The sequence below is a fragment of the Paracoccidioides lutzii genome, assembly GCF_000150705.2.
Source record: "Paracoccidioides lutzii Pb01 unplaced genomic scaffold supercont2.8, whole genome shotgun sequence".
NCBI classification, from domain to species: Eukaryota; Fungi; Ascomycota; class Eurotiomycetes; order Onygenales; family Ajellomycetaceae; genus Paracoccidioides; species Paracoccidioides lutzii.
Genome location: NW_015440954.1, coordinates 529,670 through 548,602, shown reverse-complemented (window position 1 = coordinate 548,602; position 18,933 = coordinate 529,670). Strand labels below are relative to the sequence as shown.

The 18,933-nt window shown below is 40.1% G+C and overlaps 4 protein-coding genes and 2 non-coding genes across 6 annotated transcripts in view; 1 reads left to right on the top strand and 5 right to left on the bottom strand.

The window, feature by feature from the left end:
* Positions 1–316: 316 nt before the first annotated feature.
* Positions 317–751, bottom strand: PAAG_03123 (3-oxoacyl-(acyl-carrier-protein) reductase; the record flags this gene model as incomplete). The annotated part of the gene is made up of 1 exon (XM_002794532.1): positions 317–751. The coding sequence occupies one exon, from the start codon at positions 749–751 to the stop codon at positions 317–319; it is 435 nt and encodes a 144-aa protein (XP_002794578.1).
* Positions 752–6,540: 5,789 nt separating this feature from the next.
* Positions 6,541–6,622, bottom strand: PAAG_11703. Its single transcript has one exon. It is a non-coding gene; the product is annotated as a tRNA-Leu (tRNA).
* A 338-nt stretch (positions 6,623–6,960) lies between these two features.
* PAAG_11702 lies at positions 6,961–7,059 on the top strand. The gene has a single exon. It is a non-coding gene; the product is annotated as a tRNA-Gly (tRNA).
* A 1,601-nt stretch (positions 7,060–8,660) lies between these two features.
* On the bottom strand, positions 8,661–11,588 carry PAAG_03121 (kinase family protein; the record flags this gene model as incomplete). The annotated part of the gene is made up of 9 exons (XM_015844858.1): positions 8,661–9,489; positions 9,548–9,720; positions 9,780–9,983; positions 10,055–10,349; positions 10,405–10,778; positions 10,835–10,981; positions 11,051–11,161; positions 11,246–11,383; positions 11,466–11,588. 9 exons carry the CDS (start codon positions 11,586–11,588, stop codon positions 8,661–8,663), a joined length of 2,394 nt encoding a protein of 797 aa, XP_015702064.1.
* Positions 11,589–15,413: 3,825 nt separating this feature from the next.
* On the bottom strand, positions 15,414–17,308 carry PAAG_11701 (hypothetical protein; the record flags this gene model as incomplete). The annotated part of the gene is made up of 2 exons (XM_015847299.1): positions 15,414–15,631; positions 15,688–17,308. The coding sequence occupies 2 exons, from the start codon at positions 17,306–17,308 to the stop codon at positions 15,414–15,416; spliced, it is 1,839 nt and encodes a 612-aa protein (XP_015703088.1).
* A 13-nt stretch (positions 17,309–17,321) lies between these two features.
* PAAG_11700 (hypothetical protein) overlaps positions 17,322–18,933 on the bottom strand; it is a gene marked incomplete at both ends in the record, with an annotated part of 2,268 nt that continues 656 nt past the window's right edge. The window contains 3 exons of the mRNA XM_015847298.1: positions 17,322–18,160; positions 18,238–18,517; positions 18,608–18,803. Coding sequence (XP_015703087.1) covers positions 17,322–18,160; positions 18,238–18,517; positions 18,608–18,803 — 1,315 coding nt within the window. The remainder of the gene's footprint in view (positions 18,161–18,237; positions 18,518–18,607; positions 18,804–18,933) is intronic.

Below are 18,933 nucleotides of genomic sequence, written 5' to 3'. Positions count from 1 at the left end.
AAGCATAGCCAGCAAACTAACAAGATAGGTATTCAGCTATAAGAGTCGCACAAATGGCAAAGACATTGGAAAGGAAAAGATCATTGTCTCTAGCAGCCCTTCATACGCTCATTTTTACTCCACCATTAGGACACACCAAACTCCCAGTACGCCACTGCCCATCCCTCGTCGTGCACACAGCATCCCCACCACTCCAGCAACTCCATCAGGAAATGTCGGCCGTCTTTCTACCACCCATCTTCTCCACCACAAGCTTCATACTCTCTTCACTCAGCCTCTCCGCACCCGTCCCCGTAAATCCCCTCATCCACAACAATCATGCTGCCAGGTGCATTGTCCTGCCAGTCTTGCATTCTATTCCAAAAATCTTTCCCGGACTCCCAGAACATGTCCCAATGACGGGGCCGGGTTTGACCGCATTGACAGTAGCTCGGTCACCAAGTTCACGCGCCCAGGTTTGCTGCGTCATGGCTTCAATGGTTGCCTTCGTACCGCCATAGACACTCTGGCCCTCAGAGCCCAAGCTGGCACTGACGTTGGAGAAGTCGACAATACGTCCTGATCGGTCCCGTGGCGGGTATGGAGCCACCGCCTGGGTCAGGAGCAAGGGAGCGAGGACATTGACTGTGTACATGCCGGTAGAAAATTCTCCATCTATGGGCCCACGAACGGGGTCATTGAGACGGATATTCCCCGCAATCCCAGCATTGTTGATTAGAGCATCAATGGTAAGACTATATAGTCGATGCATTGATGAGAAGTGTGGTTTCTGGCACTGGCGAGAATCTTGTTGACCACTGAGGCGGGTTCGCTAAGATCCGCCTGGACGCTGATGCAGCGCATGGAGTGGGTTTTCGTCAGCTCCTCACGGAGCTGACGAGTTCGCGTTATTGAGGAAGTGCAGATGTAGTTGAGGAGAAGGGAGCAGCCTTTAGATGCCAGATTTTTGAGCAATGGCTGCTCCGATTCCTGCGGGAAAGGTGATATAATTAATGTTTGATTTTTATTTGTTTCCTTCTGGTGTATGTAACCTATTTCCTAGCGAGGAAAGATGAGGATTTCACATCATTGTCACTTGGGATTAAAAATAAATAAAATATATGTGCATTACTTCTCGAGTCCCCTTTGGCAGTGGCAAATTTTCCCTCCAGGGGCCTTGACATGCTTGTTGTGCCAGAGTCAACCTCCTATTTCTAAGAAGCTATATGCGCCAAATATTAAGTAGCCTTGGATGACCGGATTCGATAACTAGCTAATACCTTCCGGACCATATAACTACGAGAGAAATGTAAGCCACGGAAGTAGTCAAGAATGTCGTTCGCATGCTGCTGTCTAACTAAGTTGTATGAGAGGTTGAACTGCATTTATATATTGAGGAACTGAATCACCCTATTCCTGATAAAAGGAAGAGAAAATAAAGGATAAAGGAGAAGGTTTCATATGAGTAACAGTGACAGTTTCATATACGAGATAACAATTGAAGTGCTGGTTGTGGTGAGAACTATTGTTTCCGAAATAGCTTCGTTGCTAATGGCTGATATCAGTCAATAATGTTACCTCTAGCTCTCCTAGTAGAGGCCGAAATAAATATCTCCAATAAGGATTATGATAGATCCGTTCAACCGGATCCGGTCGGATTCGTAGTAAGGATTTGACCTTATAAGTAGGATCAAATCCTACCATAGATTCTAACTCGAGAAATCAAGTCAATTTTTCATTTTACTAGATTGCTAGCAAATTTTAATTAATTCCTGGTTATGAGATCTTTGAACCTGAACCATTTGACGGTTACCCCACATTAACCTCAGAAAATGATGGGTTCTGCGTGAAGAATGGTGCCGGGGTGAAATCAAGCTGTGAAGCTGGCTTTGCCAACAATGCCATAGGTCCTTGCATGTGGTAAGCATCAAGAGCAAGGATGAGTGTAGAAACGTTGTATTGTGTTATGATATGTATTAAGATCAAACCTGAGCTAATCGCCACGCCCTCTTAATTACCTTCTACATAAATTCTTCATCTTTCAATTTAATGTGTCTTTATCTTCACCACCTTTTTAAAATTAACTCTCAGTGTGAAATATCTATTTAAAAAGTGATTGACAAATTAAAAAATGACTTTATTTCTTCTGTTAAAGCTGCAAATGCAGCTTACAAGTTTTCATGAATCATTTTATATGACTGATTAGCTAGTAAAATCAATCACAATATAGTTCATTAGCAGATACAATGATTAAGTTCTGAATAAGAGAAATGTCTCATTGTATGAATTCTAGATGAAGATATTAAAGTTTATTCTCTTCTCATTTGTATCTATGAAAAATAATTTTTTAAATTTTAAAGATTAATAAAAATACTACTTCTTTTAAAAAAGAATAAACTGCTAAATATAATTTTAATATATCTTCTTATGTTGACAAAAAAATAAATATTAAAAAATTTTAAAAAATTTAATAAAAATTAATCAAATAATTTTATAATTATTATATTTAAATATAATATATAATTAGATAAAAATATATAAATTATAATAAAGTATAAAATAGTTTAAAAGTTTATTTAAATATTAAAATATTAGATAAATTAAAAAAAAGTTAATCTATATAAAAACTTCAAAAAATCAAGATTTAGTTTTAATTATAAAAAGTAATAGTATTAATGATCAGTTTATTTAATTTTTAATAAATTTTAAAGAAAAATATTTTCAAATTACTTATTTTAAGTTAAAATATATCATTTTGAATTTATGTTAGTGTTAAAATAAGTAAATTTTAAATAAATTAACAATTAACTAATTTAAAAAGATCTTTTTTTAAAATTATATCTATAGTTAAAGATTTAATATTATTTTAGATAATTATAAAATCATATAAATATTAAAATTATATAACTTTATTACATAAATAAAATAAATATATATTTTTTAATTTATATATTTTTTTACATATTATAATTATTGAATTGATCTATATTTTTATGTATAAAGTTTTATTATTAAACTTTTATTAAAAAGCTAAATTATTTAAATAATTTAACTTTAGTTAAAAGTTAAAATTTATTTAAATCTATTTAAAAAATGTATTTAAAGACTTTAAATAAAACATAAAATAAATAAAAAATAGCTAAATAAATATTTAAAATTTTATTAAAATATTAAACTTTTATAGATTTAAATTCAATAATTTTAAACTTTTTTATATATAAATCTTATTAAGTTTAAAAAAATAAACTTTTTACTTACTATTTCTAAAACATTTAACATATATATTTAATTTTATATCAAATATTAAATTGAAGTTAAAAGATCTAAATAAAATTAATAAAACTATTGAAGATTTGAATATTGAGTAAATAACTGAGAAAGTTATAATTTATAAGCTTTTTAATTAATTATAAAGCTTTTGTAATTTAAAAATTAAAATAAAAATTCAGTTTAATTCTAATTAAAAATTTGTTAATGATGAAAATATTAAAAAAATTCCTAATAAAGCTGCTATTTTGAAGATTAAAAATCAGATTAAAAAGTTTGAAATTTAATATAAAAACACTTAGAATGAATAAACTAAGTGTCAAAAGGAAGTGTGAGAAGCTTTATAATTAAAATTGTAAGAGGGTAGGTGTATAGACGCTGCGAGCGCTATAGAGAAAAGAGAATAGCAATGGATGAAATGTATGTATAGGATTGAATAGTAGCTAATCATTGAATCTCTTGAAGGAACTTTAGAGATTCAGAGTGTTTATATACATGAATGAGTAGCAATAGATTTTATCTCTAATCTTCTATGAAATGAGGAATTAGTAGTGTGGTGATCTGATTCTTCATGAACTGCTGATTCTATCCTCCAGAAGTGCTGATCTTAAAGGAATTGATTTTTGAGAAGTGCTGATCCTGAAGTGCTTTAGTAAGCAGTGTGAGGACAAGAAGCTAGTATAGAAAGTCTTAACATCACATTTCAGTCAAGAAGTATAATAGATAAACATCTGAGTGATAATTTTATAATTAAAACTCTTTATTTGAATTATTCTACTTCTGATTCTTCTATTTTTTTTTTCTTCTTTTAATGAATTTGTCTTTTTGTTCTATCTAGCGACTTGCAATTTTCAGCGCAGTTATATTAGTATATTGACTATCAAGTTAAAATGAATGATTTGACCAATAATCTCTCATATTAAAATATATGTAAAATTATTGATATAAATATTCTCATTTATTTATGAAAAATATGTTTAATCACTCTCAATATGTATCAATATAATTTTATAAGTATTTTATGATTCTTAGCTTTATCTACTCATCTTGTAGTTAATTATGAAAATAAGTATTTCTGTTCTAAAATTATCTATTGATTCTAATAGCAATTGTCTCATTTTTAATTACTATTATATTTAAATTAATTAATTCTTTTTCTAACATCTGAAAGAGCTACTAAATAATAAATAGAAATATAAGTAAAATATAAATAAATAGTTAAAAAAGTTATTGTAGATATTTTCTTTTCTGAAAATATTTAATTCACTTTTATATAGTTCATATATTGATCTTCAATTTTTAACCTCTTAATAAATGGTGATATAGAGAATTCATATATATTATTTACACTATTCATATAAGAGCAGTTGTTAATATAGAGTTTATATTAAAATATATATATCTATATACTAAAAATTAAATATAAAATAAATTTTTAGTTTATATTTATAAATAAAAATTAAATATTATTTTTGATATCAAGATATTTTTTATTATATATTCTAAGTTTATTTTTTTTAATTATTTAATTAATAAGATAGATAAATTCTAATTTAACTAGATAGATATTATAGTTAATAACTAAATATATTTTAAATTAAAGAATATTAAAAATATTTCTTAATATAATTATATATATAAAAGTATATAAATTATTATTTATTTATTATTATTAGCAATCAAATCATGATCAAAATTCAATTTATATATCACTGTTTTATATATCAATGAAATGCTTTAAACAAATTAAACAGTTCATTTATATTTTAATTTTATATATAATAGAAACTTTCTTCTATAATAAACTAGAGCTATTAATTTTGAACTTTTATACAGTATGTAAGAAGTTATATATACTAAGTTCAAATCTTTTAATTGATGAAATGATAATTCAGTTCTTTGAAAGATAAAAACACATAATGAAAATGCTCAACAAGTATAGATATAAATTATTTTCTCTAGCAAAATATAAATATATATAGACTTTTCATATATCAATCATCAACCAAGTATTTTAGATATGTTAAAACATCTAGAGCTTATAAAAACTAAATCTTTTAATGAAAATGACAGAAGAACTATCATATCTTTTCATAAAATTTTATTTTATGCTCAATTAGAAAGAAAGTCAATCAATAATAATAATATCACTGACTATGCAATTTATATAAACAACTACCTCACATTGATTGCTCTATTCAACTATATTCAAGAATATGGCTATGACGTCTGTAGAACTCCTGAGTCTGATAGTCTTTCTTGTGACAGCGCTATGAACGGCGTTGGCTACTAGGCTACCAAAACTGGCATTGTTTGAAAAGAGTGATAGCAACTGCCTAGCAACAGCCTAGCAACCGCTCTACGGAAACTGCCTAGCAACGGCATAGCAACCGCTAGTGGAAAAGGGGTATATAAACAGAGGCTTCCCCAGGCCCCCGTTTCGTAGAGCATCTTAGTATTTCGTTGAAGTAGCTTACCGAGCTGGCAATCAAACACCTGTTTACCTGCTGCGCCTAGAGTGAAGTCGTGACATCATACAAGACTCATAGAGTCACATATAGAAGCTGGTTAGCAATTCTATATTGAGTAATTGATCATGTAGTTGTTACTTCTTATTTTCTTCATAAAATGAAGACTTCTCACTTGCTTAGTCATGCTGCATTCCGTGAGAAGCTCCATCTTCAACTCTTTATGTTCTCATCTATACTACACCTGAATGATTGAATTTCACTCTAAAACATGAGTGAAGTTCTCTTCTAACTATGCGAATTTGTGTCTGGTGTCAATATAAAAAACAACAGAATCAGTGGAATCAAAAAACAGCTTTAACAATCAAAGCATGGCTGTTCTACATGTCAAAAAATACCCCCCCCCTCTGCGTCAAAGGTCGATGCTGAGCAGAATTCAATTAACTAAATTAGGGTGAGATCAAATAGATTACATAGATTATATCAATACAGCTAAATACCGCAGATCTTGGTGGAGAATCATTAGATCACTGTGTTTCATACACTAATGCACACATTAAATACCTGCGCTAAAAATTGCAAGTCTCCAGACGAGGAGATAGAAAGTGCTAGGGCCGCATTCAGTAGCACACCCGTTACAAAAAGACTGCAGCAGCTGTATTAGAAGTAGATCTACAAGTATAATAGAATGACAGCCTTATGAATTCATGAAATTGTTGAGCTTTTTGATAAAGTAGCCAAGTTTCGAGAGAATGATGAGTAGCTCAGATTCCATCTTATACAATAATTCTATAGTTAACCAAACACCACTTAAAAAGATAAATGGTGACAAGAGTGGGATTCGAACCCACGCCCCTTTCGAGACCAGAACCTTAATCTGGCGCCTTGGACCGCTCGGCCATCTTGCCTTAGGTTAGTTGTCACAGGACGGAGAGTCTGTGCTGAAGACATCCAGTGTGTAGGTGAAATTTAAGTTAGGGTTAGAATTGAAGGTTGGAGCAAGGGCCAGTCTCTTTCCAATTAAAGTGCAAATCTACAGAGTTGTAAGTGCTCCACCAGATGATCTGTCAATTAACATATTGTGTTGGTGATACAACAAAATGTAATTCATCTGATAAAAAAAAAAAAAAAAAAGTGTAGAATCATTGCCAGAAAATATCTCTTTAGAATGACCAGAGTTTATCAAAAGAAAATCAAGTCACTTTCTCATTTACCATTTGCAATTTGTTGGCTTTGTATCAAAATGGCATCATTGGTCTAGTGGTAGAATTCATCGTTGCCACTATTTGCTGATACCAGATTCTGGAGTGTCGATGAGGCCCGTGTTCGATTCACGGATGATGCAATTTTATATATCACACTTCTTTACGATGTGTTATTCTTTTTGCGTTTTTAATTTGTGTAGTTTCCTTTACGTAAAAGGAATGTCATTTTGGCGGTTATGGTCAAAAGCCGTAGATATAGATCATAGACGCATATGATTCTTGGTTAGTTCACTCCCTTAAAATTTCACTTCCCTCTATCCATGTCTTATGAAAACAGAATATCATTGGAAATTAATCCGAGCAAAGTGAAGAATCCTCAGCTCACCATGTGTTGGGTAGCACTACCTCAAATCTTCGTGACATTGTGAACTGGCCCTTGTCCGCTCCCCTCAATTTGTTTCCTGCTTTGTGGAAATTTGTGGCAGTCCACTTGGGTCTATTTGAGAAGGGAATTCCTAAACCTCCATGTTTGGCAAGATCTAATGTCAGTGACGGTAACCTCTGTCTTCATGCATATATTTTACTTAAGAGATGACACGAGAGATGGTATTTACTAGACTATATACATACATTCAATTAGACGCAAAGAAACGTGACCTGTGAACTTCAAGTTTAATAAATAATTGAAGAGGCAAACAATTGGGCCTCCACCAGGTGATTCCAGAAAACACCAACGACAAGACTAGTGATACTCTAGAAGATCTGGGAATGGTGGTTAATGATCGGCATCAGCATAAATATGCTCTCAAACAATAAAAATGACCTAAGGTTCTCTGAGAAGGGAAGCTCCTGCTTGTTCCCTTTGAATTGACTTCTAGACATAAAAGGTGAACAATGGATACAAGGTGTTGCTAGGTTTGTAGCCAAGATTCGACAACGAGCATGGTAAAGGCGTTGACAATTCGAGTTGACTGGGCAGGTTATCACAAAGAGTTTGTGGAGAAGCCACCTGGCTCAAATAAAGTAGAAAGATGTCCCAGATGGAGGGAGACCTCCTGGAGTATCCCCTACAATGAGGAGAAACTCAGTGAACAAAGGTTGTGACATTCGGCAGCAAGGCACGATAACTGACTTACAGTATAGTAATGGACCAGCAAACGCATTCTTTTCCAAGCCGATGTCAGCAAAGCCAGAGAGCATAGTGGATTTAAAGGCAGGTTTTTCTTGCTGACTCGATAACTCACCGATCTGATGATTCGCAGGTGCCCCTTTTATATCTGGGATTGGTGACTGCATCAGCAGTAGTGTTGTGTAAGGGGAGATTGTTCTATTGGTGCTTAAACCATGGTTCAATGGATATAGTGAACTCGCACATCGTCAATTAGCACAATTAGCATGATTGTCCAGCAAGGAATTGCTTCCCAGTTCCATGATTTCGAAGTTCAGTAAGTCACCAGTCAAGTTGACAGCTGCAGCGCTTATTCAGTGCATTTGGGTTCCGGAATCGAGATTTGTAAGTTCGCTACTCAAAGGCCAAGTCTCCAATTTTACTTAGTGGTCTATATTAGTTCAGTTTTCTAATGTCGCATCCAATACTGATTGATTTCGCCCACAAGAAGCGCCAATGCTGACAGTTGCAATGGTTGTACATATATGTGTGTGGAGAAATGGCCTGATGAGGATATGAATGGTCTTGAATGACCAAATAGTATAGTGCTATTAAAGAAGAAAGTAGGAAATATCAGTCCCAGGCATCTCCCCAATCGTCCTCGGCTGTATTCTCTTTCGGTTTTGTATCGATCGTTTTAGCTGGTTGCGACGATAGCTTAGCTGTTACAGACGAACTTCTACTACCCGAAACAGAAGATTTCAACGTGGCTGTCGGCCGTGTAGACCCCGTACCTTTTGCGGTAGATGACTTGGAAAGCCCTTTAGGTAATGGCTTTTTCGCCTTTGCCTTTGATTGAGCTGCTAGCCAGCCGGCAAAATCTGGTTCTCCGCCATCGTCAAACGTCGCAGGAGTAGCAGATGGAGCAGGGCTTGGGGAAGGAATTCGCTTAGCGTCAAAGAAGGCATCATCTCCATCGTCTCCTTTACCGTCATCATCCATTTCTCCCCATGCATCGAATGCATCGAATGTGTCTTCTTCAACTTCCTGCACAGGATTATTACGGTCTTCAGGTCGAGGTTTAGATATGGTTTGAAAGAGGTATGGTGCCTCAGGACGTAGAATTTCTTTAGATTTGTTGATCTGGACGGATGACGAGGGTATTCCCACATGTGGCATTGATGAGGACCGGGCTGGACCTGCATCAACAGAATGACCCCCATTTGCTGTGGGCTCGATTTCACCTTTCGCACTAGTGATCTTATTTGTAAATGAAGAAATGGCCCAACCTGCCCAGGACGTATCGTTCGGTGTCCCCATTCGTGCGACACCTGCGACACCTGCAACCCGGGAATCCGTGACATTCTGAGCCGGCAAAACTGTATCCGGCAGCGTTGAACTGAATTTGCGAATGCGCTGAAGATATAAATCAACAGTTTTGTTTGCTTGATCACGGACAAGTCTAGTTAAAAATCAGCTAAACGTTTTCGTAGTCTTGACCTTTGTTTTGTTAAACCTACTTCTCCTTGTCTAATAAACAAGGGCACATTGCAGGTAGCAACTTCGTTGCACAGTCATCTTCAGTAAACAAGTCCAGAGTTGCGCCCAGAGCGAGAAGACCTGCGTTTCGGGCATGAACAAACGGATCCCTCAACGACCGACTAAATGCTGCAGTTAAGACTTTGGCTCTCGACTAAATAAGGGGAGATATCGTTAGCAATGTCCGGGAGTCAACGGGGGGAAAATTCATACACTCTGCCCTAGATTCCGGGCGATTTTCCCAAGACATATAGTCGTGTTTGTTCGGATACCTGGCTGCTCATCGTTGGCAGTTTTGGCAAGAAATCGCAACAATTCGCCGTTAATGGTTCGATCAGAGAGTTTCTCAATGACCGTAAGCACTGCTTTTACAGTCTGCTCCCTTACAACAGGAGCAACATCGGTAAAACCGGTCACCTACGATTAAATTAGATACTAGTGTATGAACGAACGCTGGTTGTCATCTTATTTCACCATGCCAAACTCACCATCTGAGGAAATATTTTGTCATTGACAATCTTTTGTGAAAGGTGGTCGATCATTAACGGGAGATTGTCAAGTAAACAAACGCGCATGGCACGGTCCGGGTTGCCAAACAATCGTACAATAACCGGTGTAAGTTTACTTGTATACTCATCCTCTGAGAGCTTGGTGCCAATTTTTAAGATGGCAGCAAAGACTTTTGGTCCTCCGCCTCCAAACTCCACAGATTTCAGCAGCTCAGGCAGAACCTTCATTTTAAAGAAATCTTCCGGGAAATCATCCGATATCTCATCTAGTCCACTAGAATTGGATTAGAGATAAAATCGACTCAACAAAAATCGATATGGGGAAATACTTAATGAATTCTTCTCGTTCCTCATCACTTTTCAAACCTAGGCTTTCGATATCCTGGGTGAGTCGTATTAAAGGGGTCTCAAAAAAACCACCACTACGCATTCCCTGCTCCAAAAAATGAGCAACACTAAGCCTCAATTTGGGTTTGGGATTCATGAGCCTCTTGTAGCTTTGATGCATAGACGGAGGGATATTTAATGTCTGGCCTGCTTGTTCATTCCCTCTAAAAGTGCCATTGAAAACTTCAAAAACAAGAGCTCCGAAAGCGTAAGAATCTGTAGCAGATAATGGATTGCGTTTGATGGCCTCCCAGCCACCTTCTGCAATCTCTGGTGATGTATAGCGGGATAAATCTGGCACAAGGCTACCATATGTCTGCTACCAGATTAGCCAATCCCATTCATCTGGTTACTGGGCGAGGGGGAACGAACGTATATAACAGCATCGTCTTCCTTCATAGAGCTTAGAATATCAAATCCGCCAAGTTTCCATTCCCCACTTTCACTTGTGAATATCGAAGAGACCCTGACGGCACCATGCACCGACGACGCATCTTCGTTGATAAATTTAAGCGTTGACTAGAAAAGATTCCGGAATCAGAGAGAAGACTTGAAGTAAAATAATTAAAGATTTAAGCGGCAACTCACAGCGATTGTGTATAAACCCCATTTCGCGGTCTCCTCGCTTAGGCTCTGCCGTTTTACCGGCCATGCTAGGGGTGTAATCCTTTCGGTCACGACATAAATGTTTGTGTCTGTCTACGCCCTCCGTCAATGTCTCTTGTTCCAGGAAATTTTAAAGAACTAGATTGCTTTAACAGTAGGCCGACCAGGAATCCCCACCTCTATGGTTTCCAATACTTTAATAACCCCTGGATGTCTAAGGGTGCGATGTTTACGAACGGCGTTTCTGGCAAGGGTTAGGCAGGATTTATTTGCTGCAACATCAAAGGTAAATATACTGCAGGCAGAACCGTCTTCCTAAATTGTCAAGAAATCAAAAAGTAAATTAGCCTAAGGGATCGTAAAGCCCGAGTTTGACTGCCGTGTCTTAAACCCATACCCGTTTAGTACCATTGTGAAGTGTCCAGATGGAGTCGTTATTATCAACTCGATCACCGAAGCTGTAGGGAAATGAGCTGCCTTTGGCAATAGCCGAAGCAACGGCTGACTTTAAAAAATCCATTGCCGGCAGAAAAAAGGGAAAACGCGTATGATAGCGATATGACCCCGCGCATGTATGAGGCCGGAGGCAGGAGACGCTGCCCCGGGACGTAAATCTAGGAAGTTTGTGGCTAGGCAACGGTTGGATTATTGTGGTTCAACATGGTCATAAAAGCATAAACTTAAAGAACAAGGGTATCAGCGTTATCCAGACTCATTCGTTGTTGGCGTTAGTTGTAAAAAAAAAAAAAAAAAAGAAAAGAAAAGAAAGAAAGAAAACTAAATAAATAACGAGGATCTTTTGCGTGTCTTCTTCTGGCGCGAGGTGACCAACCCGAAGATGGTGTCGAAGGTGGTGAGGTCTGGCATTATGGCCCGATTAAGATTAGCGCGATAGTTACCGCCTCCAGCTTTTTGAGCCCAGCATTTTGCCGCATTTTGCCGCCGAATCAGCTATTTCCTACCAGGTCCATCATATATCAACAGCAGATGGATGTACAAGAATAAGAAATGACAGTGCTGCTTGTTGGAATATAACTTGGGATGAAAAACAGCTAGACTTTTAACTAGTTGATCTTATTATGGATATTACATTCAGGCTATCCTTTCAACAACAAACTTTGGAACTGACTATTTTAGCTCCCAGCAAGGTCGAGTTTGCCATTAATTTCTTCCCCATTCCCTTCAACTTCCACATAAACCAACCCATTCATCCCCAATGATCTCCTATGATGCAAAACTGGTAAAAGGTCAGACTCCCAAAGCCGCAGGGAAGAAGAGCTTTGGAACATACGCAGCACAAAAAAGACGCGGTACTTGCGTCCCCATGAAAAGGTGCAATGGGCTTTGAGTAAACGAGGCGTTTTATCAGAGTCTGCGCGGGTGGTTGTTTCTATTTACCTTTTCTTGATCCTTCCATGTTCCTGGGAGAAGGACTCTTGTCTTTCTTTCCACTGATTGATGGAGTGGATATGAGTCTTTTTCATTATGGAGTTGTGGAATCACAATTTCCCTCCAAGCCAGTCTCTTATGAGGAGGTGATAGCTGGTGTCTCGCTCTGTTATTCTTCTCTCTTCTTCTCTTATCTCTCTCCTCTCCTCCCTTTGGGGATAGTCTCTCACGCAGGCACACTGTTGGCAAGAGGGGTCTGGTTTCTGGCCCCTAGTGAACTACTGGGACAGTCATGAAGTATCATGAAAGATCTCTTGGACAGTATTGAATTATCCCCACGTGTATATAACAAACACCAACCGCCACTTAACTGGAGTTCTTGATCTGCTTTGCTTCATGAGGACAAAGGGAACTAATGGCAGTGGCGGACATCAAACCTTTTTCAAACTGCGCATGAGAGAGAGAGAGAGAGAGACAAGAGGGGCAGTGGTAGGATTAGGGGAGCTGTCAGAGTATCTCTCTTGACTTTGTTGGGATTGCAGATTCCACATCTTCTTGGTGTGAATTTCTTATGTCCGCTTTTCATCTATCAGGATCGAGCACACTGTGCTGAGGGAAAGGAAAGAAAGGAAAAAGAGATAAACCCAACTCGTCTACTTCTCCTTGCGCCTTCATTCTCTAGGGGACCCAGCTGAGAACCCCCTTTTTCTTGTGGAAAACTCGTCGTGTGTCTCGATTCTCTTCATCCTCGCGATGAATGATGACCAAAAATAGAAACTGAAAAGACCTGAGGAGACACAAAATCATGGGCTGAACCAATATCCCCATCCCATCACAAGTCTATCCCCCTGACTCTGACTGAGCTCAAAAAGAAGCTGACATGAAGTCAAGACAAGCTACTTAAATAAACGAGTCTAATTGGAACGACTGCTGATATATTGTTTCCCCCAAGGGCAAAAGATAATATAGCCCTACTATGAACCGGCATTACACACGAGCACGACAGGTACATTACACACACGTGCACTTGAACTCGTCACTTCGCGCACAGCCACGTATATTTACATTTGGAACCACCTTCCGTCTCGTAACCCGATCTATTTCAACACAAAACGCCGCACGTATCAGTTCTCTCCGTATCTAATGTCGTCGTGTCCCAATGTCCCAAGCAATCAAACAGCCAAAGAATAAAAAAGAGAAGCAAACAAGATAAATTAGTATCAGCGATCTATTTTCATTCTAGCATACCTGCTGGTTACACTTGGGCATAATAGTCATACCATAAAACCACCCAGGGACACACATACATGTCTTCTCTCCTCTCGCCACGGCATTCCCATCTTCCCTCGAAAGGGTTTACATAGCCGTTACACGCCACCCCATATTCTCATACATACATCTAGATTCTACATCCAGATCCATTAGCTGTCATACAGAATGAATGAACAAATGTAACATTCGAAACTATCGCAGGGAAAGAATGATACGTGCACCCCATGCATCCGCATATTAACCACGAGGTGCCGTACATATACATACATGTATGTATGCATGTGCATACATATACATACCAGGTACCCACGCAGTAGAATGACACCTATTATTCTCTATTCACCTCACATCATCCCTTCACCTCTCTCAAACAAACCACCAATGCTAATATATGAAGAAGTATATTTCACTTCGAAAGCTATATAGTAGCTATTTATCCGCAACAGCAGCAAAAGGAGGGAGTGGAGAAAGCCAGAGGCAAAAACCAAAAGTAAAAATAAACTTCTCATCTCCTCCAGCCTTAGTCAAACAAGCATCTTTTAAGAGCCACGGCAAGGCACCACCCAGAGCGTATCAACATCATATCATGCATTTTTCAAGAAACAAGAAAACCCTCCGTCCTCAACATGTCGAGAACATAGTTACCTAACGTGCATGCGCGCCATGCCACAACATGAGAAGTTCTGAAGCTTTCCTTAGAACAATGCAGAAAAAGAATAAAATAAACCACTTCACTCTCCCCGAACTTCCACACTAATACTTTTTGCCTTTCTTTAAAAAAGCAAACTAAAACCCAAACCACCTTCATTCATGTCTCGCCCCGTTCCTAGCAATATATAATCACACCAATCACACGATCCCGATCCTATCAATAAGCACACCACCACCGCCGCTGTAGCTCTGAATCCATCCTTCAAAATCATGCAAACCCTTCCATTCCCACAAAACAAACGATCTGACAACACATTGTATCTCCCCTACTTAATCAGTCCACCTCTAAAATCCCTCGACCACCAATTCTTACCACTGACCACGTATATCAGAATCCAACTCTTTCTTGAAGAATCGAACCAACAGAGTTGTATGGGACTCAAAATTAATTGGGAGTTTAAAGTGCTGACTTATATGGGCTGCAGCACATCCAATGAAGAGATCGATTAAAGCAACTTTGTGGTTTGATCCCATTCATTGGACCGGAATTGCTTGCCTCGCCAGACAAGGCCATGGGAACTCCATTTGGCGTTTTTCCATCTAGCGAGGAATTCTCATATGTTCAATCTCAAGTCTCAACTATCTTCAGAACAGTTAGTATATAATAGCAAGGTTTCGGCAGAGAGAGTAAACTTTCACTTGACTTACCAAGAGAAATCTCCCTAATCCGTTCATGTAAAGTTCATATAACCAGTTTCTGAATGTTGCAACCACGGGAGACCAGTAAAAAAAAAAAAAAAAAAAAAAAAGAAATATATCAATCAACGGCGCCACGAAATATAATCAGTGAAAAAATACAATAGGAAGTAATGTAGCACAGACTAGTCTCACATCGCACGCAACATTCCGGAAAGGGTAAATGACCAATGGGAATTTCCATGGTTTTCATGCCACGCTGCAAATTCCCGGGGGGAGGGGGAGGGGGAAGGAGGAAGAGGTGAAAATACATCGTATACAGCCCGCCGAAATATTTTCATTTAACTTCGTCAACAGCCTCCGGAGCATGAGACCCCGACGGGACATTTTGTGGTGGTCCTTGCGGCTGCATATGGGGGTGAGGCATGTGTGGCATTTGGTTGTAGTGATTGTTCTGGGCTCTATGCTGATGATGTGGGTAATAATGCGCTTGGTGAGGACTAGTGTTGAAATGATTCTGTTGATGCTGAGGATAACCAGAGCGCACTGGAGGCACTTTGACCGTTAGTACGCCAAATGTTTGTAAGTGGACAAACGCCAGTCTAACTCACTGTGGGCTTGATGCTGTGGAGCATAGACAAGTTGTCCATGCTGTCCGGAGTTCATGAACATGACAGGCTGATGTGGGTGGCCCTGTTGTGAGCCTTGATGCATCATCATGGCTGCTCCTCGGTTTGGGCTGGGAAAGCCACTATGTGGTTGCGGTGGTGGGGGGACATGTTGCGGATAGGCATGCCCAGTATTCGGGGAGTATATCGACATTTGAGGGTTATACGGGACACTCATGCCCTGAGGCATACCTGCATAAGGACCATTTGATGGCTGTTGGACCATCATAGGTGCGCCCATACCGTTTTGTGGGTTAATAAACTGTGGCCCACCGGGGTAATGTCTCATGTGAGAAGGCTGGGGGCCTTGCCCCGGGTAGAATTGCGGAACCGAGGGACCAAATGCTAGTTGGGCATGATGGCCCATGGGAGAGGGGTATGCCACATGACTCGGTTGGAGTCGGGGCGACGGGTAAACTTGTGAGGTTGAAGCAGATATTTGCATGCGATGGGGATCATCGAAGTGTGGATGTCCCGATGGGTGATGTGGTTGTACGTGCGGATGAGGATGAACCTGTGGAGGGCCAGTTGTCTGAGGGACAGTGTGCTGAAGATGATATGGAAGCTGATGTTGAGGTGGTATTTGAGGATTAGATGCAGCCCTTTGGGGTGAAATTGCAGGGGCAGGTACAGGAGTTTTGAACATATCAGCGTAAGTTTTCTCCGCATTAATCGGAGCAACATCCCATGTTGGGGGAGTTCGATAAGCTTGGGGAATTCCGCCATTAAATGCGTAGTCTTTAGTACTCTGCTCTGTTGCTTCATTTCTCATCCGCTTAATGGGGTTGAAGTGGTCATTAACTGATGGCCGTTCCGATGCTGGCAGGGGTTTCTTAGCGCCGAACAATGCGGACGGACTAGCAGTACGAGAAATCGATCGAGTCCTTGCATTAGATGCAGGGCTAGAAGATATGGCAGATGTTCCTGCAGGTGTAAAGGTATTCGCAGTTGGGTTAGGTTTAAATTCATGAGCTCTGACATTGAATTTCGTTGATGTTGCTGACGTTGGGCTTTGGAGAGGTTTATGAGGACTGCTGATATTGGTAAGATCACCGCCCATGGGTCCGGAGGGTGGCATACGGCCATCTTGAACGGGGGGAGGTGGAGGCATAGCAGGACCCATAGCTCCGCCTTTGCGCTGTTGCTGAATATCTGCCAGGCGATGGCTCAAAAGGCCTGGCCCAGATCGTCCAGGATGCCCGTTGTGATGTCCCATAGGACGTCCACCTGGACCAGCATGAGGCCCCATTGGTGGGTAACCCTGGCGGCCACGGGGGTACTGTTGTCGATCTGATGGTGCCACAGGAGGTGCCGCACCGGCCTCATATCGAGAAGGCCCAGCGGTACGAGGTACGGAAGGTTTGAGTTCGGCAGCTGAAGCAGCGGTCGCAGAGGGTGGAGCATTTGAGCCGCTGGCTTTGGCGGCAGCTTCAGCAAGCTTCTCCTCATGTTGTCGACGTGCTTTTTCAACGATTTCCTCCTGTTTACTCGGATCCTTGGCCAGGATAGGCACCAAGTCTTTGGGAACAGGCGTTCCAAGTTTGAAATTCTTGGAAAATTTCATTAGCTCATTGAGTTTAAATTGTCCGGTCGTAGGAAGCTTGATTACGACGGCGTTCTTGAAGTTTCATTTTTTCGTTGTTCGCGAACTGGCGGAAATGATCGAGCACTTCGGCCTCCACGTTGGACGAGGCATTCTCTGCTCCATTACGCTTTGGAGGACCAGTGGAATTCGACGCGGGCGTGGAGGAGGTAATGTCCTTTTGTTCGGAACTAGCTGTGGGTTTAACAGACGGGGTAGGCTTATTTGGCTCTGATGCCTTGTCCTTGGGTACTTCAGTAATAGAGCTCTGCGAAGCCGTAACGGTAACCTTGGGTTGAGTTGGTTGTTTGGTTAGCATCTCAGGCCTCGCAATTTGGGCACTGATGATTGCTGGATCTACAGGAGCGCCAGGCACGGTCGGGTGGCTAGTGGGTGCTCTTCTCGCAGGTGGGGTATATTTGTTCGGTTGCCCTGATTGCAGAGGAGGGAAATCATCACGACGAACACCACTGTATTTGTCCTCTTCGTTTGTGTAATCATTTTCAGCGACCAAGCCACGTTCTTCTCTCATGTGGACATTATCTGTATCACTGGATTCGATCTCGCGTGCGATTCTAGCTGCCTCAGCTTCTTTGCGCTTATACGATGGGTCCGAACGATCGATTCTTGTAGTGTACAAATTTTCGTCGTAGCTTGTAGTCGCCCCAAAAAGGCGCTCATTTACTTCAAATTGGTCCCAGTTTGCGGAGCCTGAGCTTTCCAAGGACATATCGGCAGGTGCGTCCGTACCAGGTTCCCAACGCTGGAGTTCTCTTTCCCGAATCGCATGGCCACCAGAGATATCAGCATCGGTTTTAAATCCCGTTGGGGTTCCTAAATAAAAGAAGGAAAAGTAAAAGTGGTCAGCAGTAGAAGTAAGAAGATACACAAGTTGCAAGAGTAATCATTACCATTCTGTTCCTTCGCGGCGATTCCCGACGTGGTGACGTTTTCAACACCGACATCCACAATATCCTGGACATTAAAAACCATCTGGTAATCTACGCCTGATCCCATGTAAGGGCTAGCGTGGTCGCTGAGGCCATTCGACCTGCTGCGGTCTGGCTGTGGGGAGGAACAACGTTGTGTCATCTTAAGTGTGAATGAGGACTCATTCGACTCCAGCGATGAGCCCGAAAAAATACCCGAATATTTCTCTCCGCTCCTGGTTGTGATGGTAGCGTTCAAACCCTGGTGGTCAAAAATCAGCATTAGGACCAGGACGACGGTGATGTCAAAGGACGACGAGTGAGAGTGGTCAGTAGCCAAGACAGAACTTACGATGCAGGCTGCCAAAAGAAAGGTGAGGCGATCATTGGCATGCATGTCAGGTGTATTAGACTCCCTGTTCGACGCCATTGGCTTGGGGGAGAGTGTAGATTTCCGCTGTGGAGCTCCTCTGTTCTGATTTGGATATGAGGGTTTCTGAGAAATAGGGTTCGTAGGTTGTGTCCAGGCCTTTGGGGGATTATTGCGCCTAAGGTGCGGGAAACGGGAAGTCAGTGAAAACACTCCAGCAAAGAAAGAGAATCGATCAAACGACATCGAGGAGAATGTGCCAAGAGCGACGGCAGATAGAGAAATCGAAGCTTGATCCGTCCCATGGA